General features: G+C 34.3%; 1 protein-coding gene across 1 annotated transcript; it reads left to right on the top strand.

Moving 5' to 3' along the window:
- The first annotated feature begins 1,330 nt into the window (after positions 1–1,330).
- On the top strand, positions 1,331–12,643 carry LOC110938203 (beta-galactosidase 3). Its single transcript, XM_022180665.2, has 17 exons — positions 1,331–1,538; positions 1,654–1,749; positions 1,901–2,013; positions 2,101–2,167; positions 2,877–2,969; positions 3,218–3,361; positions 3,701–3,792; positions 3,886–3,991; positions 4,071–4,158; positions 4,940–5,223; positions 6,728–6,906; positions 6,996–7,093; positions 7,850–7,959; positions 8,596–8,706; positions 8,817–8,930; positions 9,494–9,696; positions 12,283–12,643. Exons 1-17 carry the CDS (start codon positions 1,359–1,361, stop codon positions 12,386–12,388), a joined length of 2,184 nt encoding a protein of 727 aa, XP_022036357.1. The 5' UTR covers positions 1,331–1,358; the 3' UTR covers positions 12,389–12,643.
- Positions 12,644–14,129: the final 1,486 nt, after the last annotated feature.

Raw genomic sequence — 14,129 nt, 5'->3', positions numbered from 1 at the left:
TTAGAACAAGAGTTTGACTTTTTTATAAATATAATATAATGTTATAGGAGTTTATTTTTGTCGTATTGGTTTGGGTTATCTAGAAGTTTGAAACCATGTGCTTAGTTAAAGTTGTGTCATATGTCTGGTCATTTAGGTTTTTAAAACCTTGAGATGCAGATCTTAGGGTGTTCGGGGCGTACTCGGTAACCCCCTTCGGTGAGCGCCTTCCCCGATCGGGAACACCGCCGCCAACGTTGCGGGGACCCGAATCGGTGAGGGAGAACGGTGGTGGTTCAACGAGAGCGGTGAGGGAGAAAGGTGGTGGGCCCCATATTTCCAGCCAATCAAACCATTTTCTTTGTTTTTTTTTTTTTTTTTTTGAATAAAAAAATAAGGGGAGTTAAGAGGGGAGTGGCGCCATCAAATGGGGGTGTTAGGGGAGTTTAAGAGGGGAGTTGACGTGGCACACGGGGATTGGTTTGGCGTAAGAGAGTGCACTCACCTATTAGGTGTGCACCCCCTTCACCCTTATGTTTGATGCCATTTGGTCATATTCTTTTAGAATTTTTATAATTCCTTAACTTTTATTATGAGTTTTGATATCGACTAGTTAAATTAAACCCCATAAAAGAAAAAAAGAAGTCCTAATTTAAATTCGACTTTTATAAATAAGAAATACAAGTCATCTTTTATACGTTTAAATTTAAATGAAGAGTAAAATGCCAAAATATTCTCTACCAATTTTGTCACTTCAATTCAAAAATGAAACTTTTTTGTATCTGAGTCCATGAGGTTTCATTTTTGTTGCGATTTTCATCCAATTGACAATCTGGATTAGAATTTTCTGTTAATTTCTCATTTTTATCGTTTTCCTCATTTTTTAAAAGTCCATGACATTATAGCTTAGTGACATATTAGAGGTGGAATAATTCAAATTTTTCATTAAAAAAAATTTTTAAAAGTTATATAATAATCAATTTGTATGAGTCTATTTTCATAACTTCCACCAAAACCTCATTAATTAAATATTTTCTTTTCCTTCCCTCTTTTGAGCACTTCCATCTGTTTAAACTAAGCATCAAAGACTAAAAAGTTAAAAACTACCCAAAAAAATTGTCACATTTTTAATAAACAAAAGATACCAATATTCACTAGATCTCAAGACAATTCACCAATAAAAAATAAAAAACAATAAGTGACTTAAGCAATCTTTTCCTCTCTCGATAAATACCACAAATAACAAAGCTAACGTAACACGTAGACAGCCTTACCTCTACCTGTTAAGAATAGAGAGACTGCTTCCAGTAAGACCCCGGGCTCGATATATATATATACACACACTTACATACCTCTCTCCCTCCCTAACTGAAAAAAAAATGGCAGCTAGCTCAGGTTCCAAATGGCTTTATCTTCTACTATGCACTTCATTGGTATTATTATTATGTATTGAGTTTACTGAATGCATTGTGACTTATGACAAGAAATCTCTCATCATCAATGGCCAAAGAAGAATCCTCTTCTCTGGTTCCATACATTATCCAAGAAGTACCCCTCAAGTAATCTATCTCTCTCTTCTGCTCTGCTCTGTTCTTCACATGTCTCCAAATATAATCCACTTTTATTTTTTAATTAATAAAAAAAGTAACTGATATAACTGGAATATTGATGCAGATGTGGGAAGATCTTATTCAAAAAGCTAAAGATGGAGGTTTGGATGTTATTGACACATATGTCTTTTGGAATGGCCATGAACCTTCACCTGGCATTGTATAATGTTCTTCTTTTCTTTTTTTTCTTTTTTTTTAATTTTTTTTTAAACATTTTAAGTTTTTTTAGTTATGTGGTATAAAAGTTTTATTTTGAATTTATACTGGTTAATCTTGGGTGATTTCTTTTTTTTATTATTATTTTTTTGTAGTATAATTTTGAAGGAAGATATGATTTGGTAAAGTTTGTAAAGTTGGTTCAGAAAGTTGGGATGTATATGCATCTAAGGATTGGGCCATTTGTTTGTGCAGAGTGGAATTTTGGGTAATTTTATCAAGAAAGACTTTGTAATATTTAATAATGATTTTGATGTTTTTTAATTTAATAATTATTTTGATGTTTTTTATGTAGGGGTTTGCCTGTTTGGCTGAAGTATGTTCCTGGAATCAGCTTCAGAACTGATAATGAACCTTTCAAGGTCTGTCGTTTACCGAAATCCTCTGTTTTATTGCATATGTTTAACATACTGGTGGTGTTCGGGTTCACCTATTTAACCCGTTTAATCAAACAAGTTGACCTCAACACGTTTAAAATAAAAATATATATGTTTATTAAGCTCAACCCGTCAACCTGTTTATGACCCGTTTAACCCATTTACAACTTGATTACAACTCACTCACAAACGTCTGGCTCTTTTGCATAAATAGCTTATACTATTTTATGTGTGTCTGGGTAAGAGTTGATGAATTTGTTATAAATATATTATATGAACTAGAGTTAACTACCATTTTCGTCCTTGTGATTTGGTGGAAAATGCCACTTCAGTCCAAAAAACAATTGCGCCAGTTCCGTCTTCGACATTTTTGAAACGTGCCACTTCAGTCCAAAAAGATAACACACCATTAAAAACGTTGAGGACGGAACTGGCGCAAGGCGTTATCTTTTTGGACTGAAGTGGCACGTTTCAAAAATGTTGAGGACGAAACTGGCGCAATTTTTTTTTTTTTTGGGACTGAAGTGTCATTTTCCACCAAACCACAGGGACGAAAATAACAGTTAACTCTATGAACTATGTTCGGGTTCATAAGTTCAACCTATTAAACCACCAACCCAGCACGATTGGCATCACTCATGGAGAAATTCATAAAGATTACCATCTTATAAATGTACATCATTGGTGAATGCAGATGGCAATGCAAAAGTTCACAACAAAAATAGTGGAAATGATGAAGAATGAAAAGTTGTTTGAGTCTCAAGGTGGCCCTATCATCCTCTCTCAGGTTATTCCTGCTTTCTTGCTAAGACTATTTTTTTTTTTTCAATATCAAGATTTCATTTATTTGTATGATTTACCTATTTCATTTAGTTTCTTGCAACGTTTCGGGTTTCCATATATCAAGATTTACTAGTGTTATGATACGCGTGACATCAAGAGCCGAATAAAACGATATAAATGAATGAAATGATGTAAAGAAGAATGTATATGCTTGTAACATGTTTTTTTTTTTTTTTTGGTAAATGGGGGCAGATAGAGAATGAATATGGGGCAGATACTAAAGCATATGGGGCAGCTGGTCATGCTTACATGACTTGGGCAGCTAAAATGGCTGTTGGTTTGAACACTGGTGTCCCATGGGTTATGTGCAAGCAAGATGATGCTCCTGATCCCATTGTATGTTATGTTTCACCTCTTAATGGTTGTTCAGTACTTAATGGTTCAGACTGTTTGTTTCGCAAGCAGATGTCTTAATGATTCAGACATGTGCCTCTGAATCTGAATGGTTAAGACCTCTAATCTGAATTGGTCAAACATTTGTCTCTGAACGGTTAAGCATTATACTGACTCTTAATGGTTCAGACTTTTTACTGGTTCAACACTCAATGGTTCAAACGTCTTACTGGTTCAGTACTTACCCATTCAGAAGTTGTTTTACCACTTTGGATAACGTATGGTTTGTTTTAACAACATAACTTATGTTAAAATTTATGATTTGTTTGGACTTTGTGTTAGATAAATACTTGCAATGGGTTCTATTGTGATTATTTCTCTCCAAATAACAAAGAAACCAAACCCACAATGTGGACTGAGGCTTGGACTGGCTGGTAAGTCAAACTTTAAACTAACAATTTTGACTTTGCCAAAAAGCTTTTTGATTTGTAAAGTCAAAATCATGTTTTTTAACTTTGTCATTTAAGGTTCTCGGATTTTGGTGGACCTTTACCCCATCGACCGTTTCAAGATTTGGCCTTTGCAGTGGCCCGGTTCATTCAAAAGGGGGGCTCGTTCACGAACTATTACATGGTTAACATTTTATTTAAATGTTATTTAGAAACCGGATTAAATTTCATTATTTATTAAAATTCTTTTATTGTGAAAATAGTATCATGGAGGAACGAACTTCGGAAGGACAGCTGGAGGCCCGTTTATTACTACAAGCTACGACTATGACGCTCCTATAGATGAATACGGTAATAAAATTAAATTACACGCGTTCTAATAGATGTTTTTATAACTGGGTCGGTCATATATAACTGACCGCCTTACCAGTCTATTTGTTGAACCGCTTCGGTTATGGAACAAGGCAAATTGGAAAATAATAATCCCATCTTTCTGAAACTGGTCGATAATAATCCCAAGTCAGTTATTAGCCAATAATAATCCGATCTCGTCCATTTTTTGTAAAATAGTCCGCCGTTAAAATAGATTAACGGAGTTAAGTTTTTTTTCCGAATTACAAACTGATGTTTTAGGGCTTTTGATCAGAATGAGGATACGAGTCGATTGATGTAAAACTTACCTCAAAATACTGCCCCCAACCCACGAAAACGGTGCTTCAATTCGGGTGTTTAACTTCCAATTAACAAAATTCAAGCCGTTTCGAACACAATTTCGAGGTAAGTTTTACATCAATCGACTCGTATCCTCGTTCTGATCAAAAGCCCTAAAACATCGGTTTGTAATTCGGAAAAAAACTTAACTCCGTTAAGCTTATTTTAACGGCGGCCTATTTTACAAAAATATTGGACGAGATCGGATTATTATCGGCTAATAACTGACTTGGGATTATTATCGGCCAATTTCAGAAAGATGGGATTGTTATTTTCCAATTTGCCATGGAAGAATGATTCTAAACCTCTAATCAAATTATCAGTTACTTATAAATAACATTATGATTCACATTAATAACATTTTCTTTAGTTTTGACATATTTATGGGCCTGTTCTAAAGTTGTTATGGTTGTATGCACAGGTTTGGTTAGGCAACCGAAATACGATCACCTAAAGGAGCTTCATAAAGCGGTTAAACTAAGCGAGCGAGCTATCGTTTCAGCTGATCCCACTTTCATTTCTTTAGGATCCTATGAACAGGCCCATGTGTTTTCTTCAAAAGCAGGTGGTTGTGCTGCTTTTCTAGCCAATTATCATATCAATTCATCCACAACCGTTAGATTCAGAAACAACCGTTATGATCTACCACCGTGGTCCATCACCATCCTTCCTGACTGCAAAACAGTCGCCTTTAACACCGCCCAGGTTAGTTAGTTAGTACAAACCAATCCTACATTGTATAAGCCCAATGGGCCCAAACTCATCTGGGCCTAGGCCCAAACGTTGAACCCATAGAGGACATACATGCACCTAAAGCACATTCTGATGATCAATACAAAATATGTTTATCATTGCGTCTACGTTTCTATTACATTTTGTTAAAAATCGACGTAGTAAGTATCGGCTTGCGCCTCGGCAGAGCGCGGTTGTAACCCACTAGTATGCGTTGAATAGTCAAACTTCATTTAACATTTAGCCATTTACTAAATATTATCTATAAAACTTCTAAATCACATTTAAAGTTCTATAAAAATTACCTGATACTCCACTGTGTGTGGTACACCCATTAATAAAATAAATCTAACTTATAATAAAAGACTCCAAATAATGCCACATGGCATTCTGTCTTTCAAACTCATAAATTTTATTTATATTTATTTAATAAAATTCTTTTAATATTAATATTAATTAATAACCAATATATAGATATCATTTATTTTTATTCTTATCTTTATCTAAAATTAATAAATAATTTCAATTTTTCAATTTAGACCCTTTGTTTTTTTACTTTTAACCCAAAGTTTTTCATCTTTTACGATTTAATCCCAACTCTTTTTTATTTTCAATTTTGGTCCATCATACTTTTCATCTTTCCCAAGTTTTTCGTTTCGTTCTAAATTTTGTGAGTTAACGTACCGCAACGTGCGTTTGGGGTTCAACATTTTTTCGTATATTTTATTCCCGTTTACCTGGCCCGTCGCGTCACATCTATTTTTCTGCGCTTGACAAGTTCGTCCAACACGCGGGTCCTGCATGGACTTAGTTAATTTTTTCTATGTTTTACGTTTCGGTTTAATTTCTCAGCAACGAGTGTGCGTGATTCAAAGATTTTACGTCTGTTTTTCCCTCGGCGTTATTATTTCCCCATTTTTATTTATTTTGTTTTTACAAGTTTTTCCGGTGTTGTTGGTTGTTGACAATGGTATAGTATTGCTATTATTTAACACAGTTTTATGACAACCGCTGCAACGCAGGGGCTTAATACTAGTTATATTCAACATATGTTTTAAATGTAAAAATAAAATTCATTCTTTCACTTTATTAGAGAGTGATACTATATTATAAAGTATGGATTAATAAAGGTTGATTAACGATTTTCCTTCTAAAAAATAGTTTCACAACACACTTATCTATACCTTATTTCAAAATATCATATTATAATTCTAAATCTTATTACTATGTGTTTAATAATTTTTTATTCAACTCGTGGGTCTGTAACCTAGTAATTACACACACACTAGCCGCATAGGAATGAGTCGAATGACCCTAGGTACAAACAAAATTTAAGGGGCTATTTTACTAGCCACACGGGCCCTTGAATTCTCAAGGACCACCCTAGGTAAAAAAAATGGGACACCCTTAAATTTTTCGTCTAGCTCCGCCACTATTCTGATCGATCTGTTTTTTTTTTTTTTTTGGGTGTTTTAAGGTTGGATCCAAAACATCAGCAGTCAATTGGTTGCCAACAAATGTAAACAAACTTGTTTGGCAAACTTTTAATGAAGATGTTGCATCGGTTGATTCCGATTCAAGGATGGCAGTTTCTGGGCTGTTGGATCAGTTGAGTGTCACTAGAGATGCAAGTGATTACCTTTGGTATTCTACCGGGTGAGAAAAGTTGTACATTGTGCTTTAGAGCTTGTATATTGTGCATTAGGACTTGTAACTTATGTTTTTGAGTTTGGTTTGGTTTGTAGTGTTGTAATAAACCCATCTGAGTTACACGGTGTTCCTAGTTTAACAGTCGAATCGGAAGGCCATGCTTTGCATGTTTTCGTCAATGGCGAGCTCGCAGGTACAACTCCTATAAGCACAATGTACAACTCAATGAGTTAAGCTCATAGTCATGCTCAAGCTAAACTTGGCCTTGGCTCATATACTAATTATAAACTATTTATTTATTTATTTATTTATTTATTTATTTATTTATTTATGAGTGAATTTCAAGTTTTGTGCTTTATCTTTAGGTCACTTTGCAAGTTTTGTCCTTTATGTTTAAATTTGACGAGTTTTGTCCTTTATGTTTAAAAATCAAGCACGTTTTACCCTTTATGTTTAAAAATCAAACACGTTTTGTCCTTTATGTTTAAAAAATCAAGCACGTTTTGTCCTTAAAAATCAAGCATAAAGGACAAAACGTGCTTGATTTTTAAACATAAAGGACAAAACTCGTCAAATTTAAACATAAAGGACAAAACTTGTAAAGTAGCCTAAAGATAAAGGACAAAACTTGAAATTCACTCTTTATTTATTTTTACTACGTTTACATACGTATACTATTTTTATATTAAATTCATATTTTTAAATTTATATATATCATATTATTTTATTTTTTATAATTATAAATAATACTATTAATATTAATTTAGTACATATGTAATTATATTAATAAAAATATATTATTTAAATAAATAATAGGCTCGTTTAGCCTAGTCAAGCTCGACATATGAAATTCGGACTCGAGCTGAACATTGATTGATCTCGAGTACTTTACGAATGGTCTTGCTTGCATATAATATGTTGTTCATCATTATTTGTCACAAATCAACAGGTTCAGCATTTGGAAACGGAGAAAATAAGAAAATAAAGTTCACAGGAAATGCAAATTTACAGGCCGGAATGAACAAGATTCAACTTCTTAGTGTTACAGTCGGGTTACAAGTGAGTCATTTAAGCTATTTTTATCTCAAGCAAATAAAAAAAAGAGTAAATTACAAGTTTTGTCCTTTATGTTTGTCCCAAATTTCAGACGCTGTCCTTTACCTTTAAAATTGATGAGTTTTGTCCTTAACATTTCCAAATCTTGCACGTTATGTCCTTTAGCCCTAACCTAGTTAGATTTTTTTGGTTAAATCAGATTGTACAAGGGCATTTTAGTCTTTTTACCCATTTATTTAATATTATTTTAATATTATTTTCTTTTTTAAAATAATATTAAATAAATGGGTAAAAAGACTAAAATGCCCCTGTGTAATCTGATTTAACCAAAAAAATCTAACTAGGTTAGGGCTAAAGGACATAACGTGCAAGATTTGGAAACGTTAAGAACAAAACTCATCAATTTTAAAGGTAAATGACAGCGCCTGAAATTTGAGACAAACATAAAGGACAAAACTTGTAATTTACTCTAAAAAAAAATACCAAAAGTTTGCAAATATCATTTTAACAACCTTTAGAGAAAAAACATCTTTTCTTTACATTTTGAAAAGAGACTTGTATTTAAAAAGTTTAATCATGGATTTATTTATTAATTTATTTATTTTAACACGTGTATTATGTTGATTCTTTATGACCAAGAACAACGGGCCACGTTTCGAGCTATCGAAAACGGGAGTTTTAGGGCCTGTTGTGTTGCATGGAGTAGGTCGCGGTTCGAGGGATATAACCCATCAGAAATGGTCATACCAGGTTTGTTTCTTTTCAAATTAACCGGTTCGGCCTCAAAAGTCTAACCATATCTTCTTACCGAGACAAGGGTCGTTTTTTTTCTTTATGATCTTCGGATATGTTTTTTACAGGTTGGCTTGAAAGGCGAATCCAAAAACCTGGCATCGCCTACCGGGGTTTCGTCAGTAGACTGGATAGAATCGTCCTTATTAGGACTAACAAATAGGCCACTTACATGGTATAAGGTATGTGATTCTTAGAGTTGTTGAAATGGATGGATAAGGTCCACTCATGCGGGTTTGGACTTTGGTTACACTTCAAAAAGGGTTCGGGTCAAAAGGATTTAATAAGAGTGAACTGTCATTTTCGTCCCTGTGGCTTGTTCATTTTTACCATTTCAGGCCAATTTTCAAAAATGCATAAGTTTCCTTCCTGACATACCGGAAACGTGCCACTTAGTCCAAAAATTAAAACTCAATTAAGTCAGACAAGTTAAATAAAGGGTATTATTGTCAATTCATAAAATAAGGTGAAAATAAAAGATATATGAATTGACAATAATACCCTTTATTTAACATGTCTGACGGGTTTTAATTTTTGGAATGAAGTGACACGTTTTAAGTGGAAACTGGTGCATTTTTTAAAATTGGTCTGAAATGGCAAAAGTGAACAAACCACAGGTACGAAAATGGCGGTTAACTCATTTAATAACTACTAATTTAATTTATAGAGACTTTTGGGCCTGGATTTTGGGCTCAGAATTGGGCCCGAGATGGATTAAGCAGTTGCCATTTTGTAATCTTTTTAGGCTTATTTCAATGCACCAGAAGGTGTGGAGCCTTTGGCTATTGATATGAAGAGCATGGGAAAGGGTCAAGTATGGATAAATGGTGAGAGCATAGGAAGATATTGGACAGTTCATGCGAAAGGTAGTTGTACCGATTGCAACTATGCTGGTACTTTTCGACCCGCCAAGTGTCAATCTCAGTGTGGACGCCCGACTCAACGATGGTATACTTAACTATTTCTCGTGATCAACGAATAACGATTTTTCAAAATGGGAGGTCAAATGAGTTGGGTAACATGCCAAAATGGTTTTTTTTTTACCAAGTTAAAAACCCGAAATGTAATTCACCCTGAATCAATTTTCTCCCAAAACTTTATATTATGATTTTAAAAAATATACTGTGTGTCGTATACAGGGGTATAAATGAATCAAGGCATGTCCAAGTTTGGCTTGTTAAACTTACGAGAGCTTGAGCTTGACTCACGAGTAGCTTTTCAAGCCTGGGCTTCGCTCGTTTATTCATTATATAATTTATTTTTTACACACATAATTATTCTATATATATATATATATATATATATATATATATATATATATATATATATATAGGGGATGGTTCAAATGAAAACCACTTTTATTGTGAAAACTCGAAAACTAACTAAAAAAAGCCTAAAAAACACACAATTTTTTTTTTTTCAATTTTTTTTATAAAAATCGCTGGTTTTTATATATGAAAAAAAACTTTTTTTCAAAAAAAAAAAAAATTGTAGTACACATGTGTAGTATTACACATGTGCACTACACAAAAATTTTTTTTTTTTTGAATTTTTTTTTAGAGAAAAATGCCCGGATAGTCCCTGTGGTTTCGCATTTTTCACCTATAGTCCCCAACTTTCTAAAACTACCTAAATAGTCCCCAACTTTTCATTTTTTGTTCCCGGATAGTCCCTGGGTCTAACTTCAGTTTGTTTTCTCTGTTAAGTGGGTGTGAAATGACCAATTTACCCTTTCCTTTAAAAGACCAAACTACAGGGACTATCCAGGCATCTTCTACATTTTTATTTATAAAACCCCACCACCACACTTCATGTTCAACCTCCACCCACCATCACCCTCCTCCACCCTCCACCATCACCGCCACAATCAGATTTGAGCAGAGGGATGCCGGTGGTGAGAAACCCTAAACTTTTACCATCAACCACCACCACTCCCACCTCCAGCTGCTGCTAATCGACCACCATCACCATCCCACCGCCACCACCTGCTATCACCACCATCACCATCAAACGAATAAGTAACCTGATCTCATCCAACGACTTTTTCCAAAAAAGGAGTTTTCCAATGTACCCCACCGTCGCCATAATCATCCAAATCTTTGGCTCAAAACCCTAAGAGACCTTCACTGTCGAAACCCTAGGCGGCCGTCACCTCTTTCTCTAGACTTCCTCTCTCTCCCTAAGCTCCCGAATCAACAGAAATGTATTGCTGTTGCTTCAAATTGATAAAGGGCTTCTGTTCTACGAATTGAAACAAGTCAAAAGCATACAAAAATGGTACTGATTGTGTGGAGAATGGCTGGAAAAAGACGAGGTCGGAGTCCACAGTTTTCCGGCGAAGCTTGCTTAATCACAAGAGTGATTTCAGTGGTAAGCTTGAGGGTGTGTGGTTGTACGAAGAAACTTTAAAGAGTGGTTCAAGTTGTCCCTTTATACATGTTTGTTGCTTGATCAGGCAGTGGTAGGGTTATGGTGGTGGCGGCTGAGGTAGGGTTGTGGTGGTGGTGGCTGAGGTGAGAGAGAGGGAGAAGAGAATGTGGTGGTTGGATGCAGTTGGTGCAAGGTGGTGATGGTGGTTGGGTGACAGGCGGTCTACGGTGATGGTGGTGGCGGCTGAGGTAGGGTTGTGGTGGTGGTGGTGGCAGAGGTGATAAAGAGAGAGAGAAATAAGAGAAGGTGGAGGTGGAATATAGGCATCCCTCTGCTCAAATCTGATTGTGGCGGTGATGGTGGAGGGTGGAGGAGGGTGATAGTGGGTGGAGGTTGAAGATGAAGTGTGGTGGTGGGGTTTTATAAATAAAAATGTAGAAGATGCTCGGATAGTCCCTGTGGTTTGGTTTTTTAAAAGAAAGGGTAAATTGGTCATTTCACACTCACTTAACAGAGAAAACAAACTGAAGTTAGACCCAGGGACTATCCGGGAACAAAAAATGAAAAGTTGGGGACTATTCAGGTAGTTTTAGAAAGTTGGGGACTATAGGTGAAAAAATGCTAAACCACAGGGACTATCCGGACATTTTTCTCTTTTTTTTATATAAAAAAACATGCGAAAATTATTATGCAAAAAAAAAAAAAATTGGTATGTTTTTTTGGCTTTTTTAATTAGTTTTCGAGTTTTCACAATAACTAATGGTTTTCATTTGAACCTTCCCCTATATATATATATATATATATATATATATATATATATATAATTATAATACTTAGTTATTTTTGTCATAACTTTTTAGATAACAATATTTATTTCTAAATAAATATATGTTTGATATATTAAATAAACTTTATATACAAAGTAAGTTTATTTAGGCTTGTGAGCCAACTCGAGCTAAATATATGAAGCTGAGGCTCGGGCTTGTTAATTAAACAAGCTTATTTTCAGGCTGGAGCTCTGTCTCAAGTTCGTTTAAACTCGGCTTGAATCGAGTTTTAAGCTAGCCTATTTCAAATAGCTTACGAGTGACTTGGCTCCTTTACACTGTTAGTTATATACGATTACATATCATATAATATAAAATAACATATCTTTTTCTACAGGTACCACGTTCCGCGTTCTTGGTTAAAACCTACCCAAAATTTGATAGTTGTTTTTGAGGAAATAGGTGGTGATGCATCAGCCATTTCTATTATGAAAAGATCATAAAGGTGTATATAGAAGGAGGTTACTTGTTGCAGGGTTGATCAAGACCTCTATACTTGCACAAGAAGTAAAAAAAACATGTATATCTGATGTGCTATGAAGTATTGAAGTGCTATATATTGTTATATTATAAGAAATCATACAATGATAGGCAAAAAATACCATAAGAAAGGTTATATACTTGTATGCACATGTGATGTTTCCACATGTCTTTGGTTCGACCTTCTAATGAGAATTAAGTGGCTTCTAATGAGATAATCATAAGTATCCAAGTGATTTAATTGCCTCCGGTATATGCGCAATGTTTGCCTTCTTGTTCGAAAAATTATATCATTTTTAGTCTTCCAAATACGTCAACATTTGATTATAATGATGTTGATCGATTCTTTAATATCTAATAGAAAACAAGTATGTAAATCATGTGTACATGTTAATCCTGAAATCGTAGATATAGAGGTAAACATGTTTCTGACTAATCGAGTTCTCGTCTAGGATGTACGGTTAGGAAGGGTAAGGTGATCTTGATGATCACGTTTTAAGAGAGATAGGGAGGGGACGATTTATGATGATATGATTGTATAGCTATAACCTTTCTAGTAATCTCTCTCTCTCTCTCTCTCTCTCTCTCTCTCTATATATATATATATATATATATATATATATATATATATATATATATATATATATATATATATATATATATAGGGTAGGGATCCTAAGAGAAGTCCACCCTATATGAGAAACTTGAGAAGCATTCTGGACCACACATTTTTCTAAGCCTTTCGTAATATACACATATGTATAGTTTAAAATTGACTATATACATATATGTATATTGAGTTATACACATATGTATATAGTCAATTTTAAACTATACATATGTGTATATTACGAAAGGCTTAGAAAAATGTGTGGTTCAGAATGCTTCTCAAGTTTCTCAACTAGCCTATCACTTCTCACATGATCCTTATCCTATATATATATATATATATATATATACACACCTGAGGGGAAACTCTGTGTTTTTCTAGTAAGGGTAATTACGTCCATAGAATAATTACCATTTAATGATATACGGGTCATAATAAAATCAGTGATAATTTATTAGATCAGTAATAATTTATTAGATAACAAGGGTCATATAATATATTCTTACAAATGATACCATGTATTACCTCTCTTTGGTTGTCTCTTTTGAATTGTACTATGAATCTCCAATAGATCTCTTAACAAAAAAGCGTATACGTCAGGAATTTTACACCATCTGCTGATGGCTTGCCATACAACTGTGGATATGTAGCATGATGCGAAAATCCACTTCACATAGAGCACATAATGTTCCTTATAAGGAGCGTTGTTTGTTGGAAAATGAGGCCCTTGATCAAACACACACGCACACACACGCACGAGAAAATGAATGAAGTTGCTGGACTCTTTTACTATTTATTAATCAAAGCACATCAAATTACAAGAGACCTAACCATCTATATATACTAGACTCATTATAATCTTAACTCAGCCCAAACGCTATTTTAGCAATAAAATAAACCTATCTAATAAACAGAACATTCAAACTATTTAAATAAACAAACCAAACTTTATTTATTTCCAACTAACTTGAATCATCATTAACCCATATTAACTTTATGGATAATCCACCAAATCAGAATTATCTCTTCATCGTTCTCATAGGGAGTCTAACGATTTCTGCTCTCCATGCCATGATGTTACACTTTTTTGGTAG

This window comes from Helianthus annuus, chromosome 4 (genome assembly GCF_002127325.2).
Source record: "Helianthus annuus cultivar XRQ/B chromosome 4, HanXRQr2.0-SUNRISE, whole genome shotgun sequence".
Lineage (NCBI taxonomy): Eukaryota > Viridiplantae > Streptophyta > Magnoliopsida > Asterales > Asteraceae > Helianthus > Helianthus annuus.
This window is presented reverse-complemented; position numbering and strand designations above follow the sequence as displayed.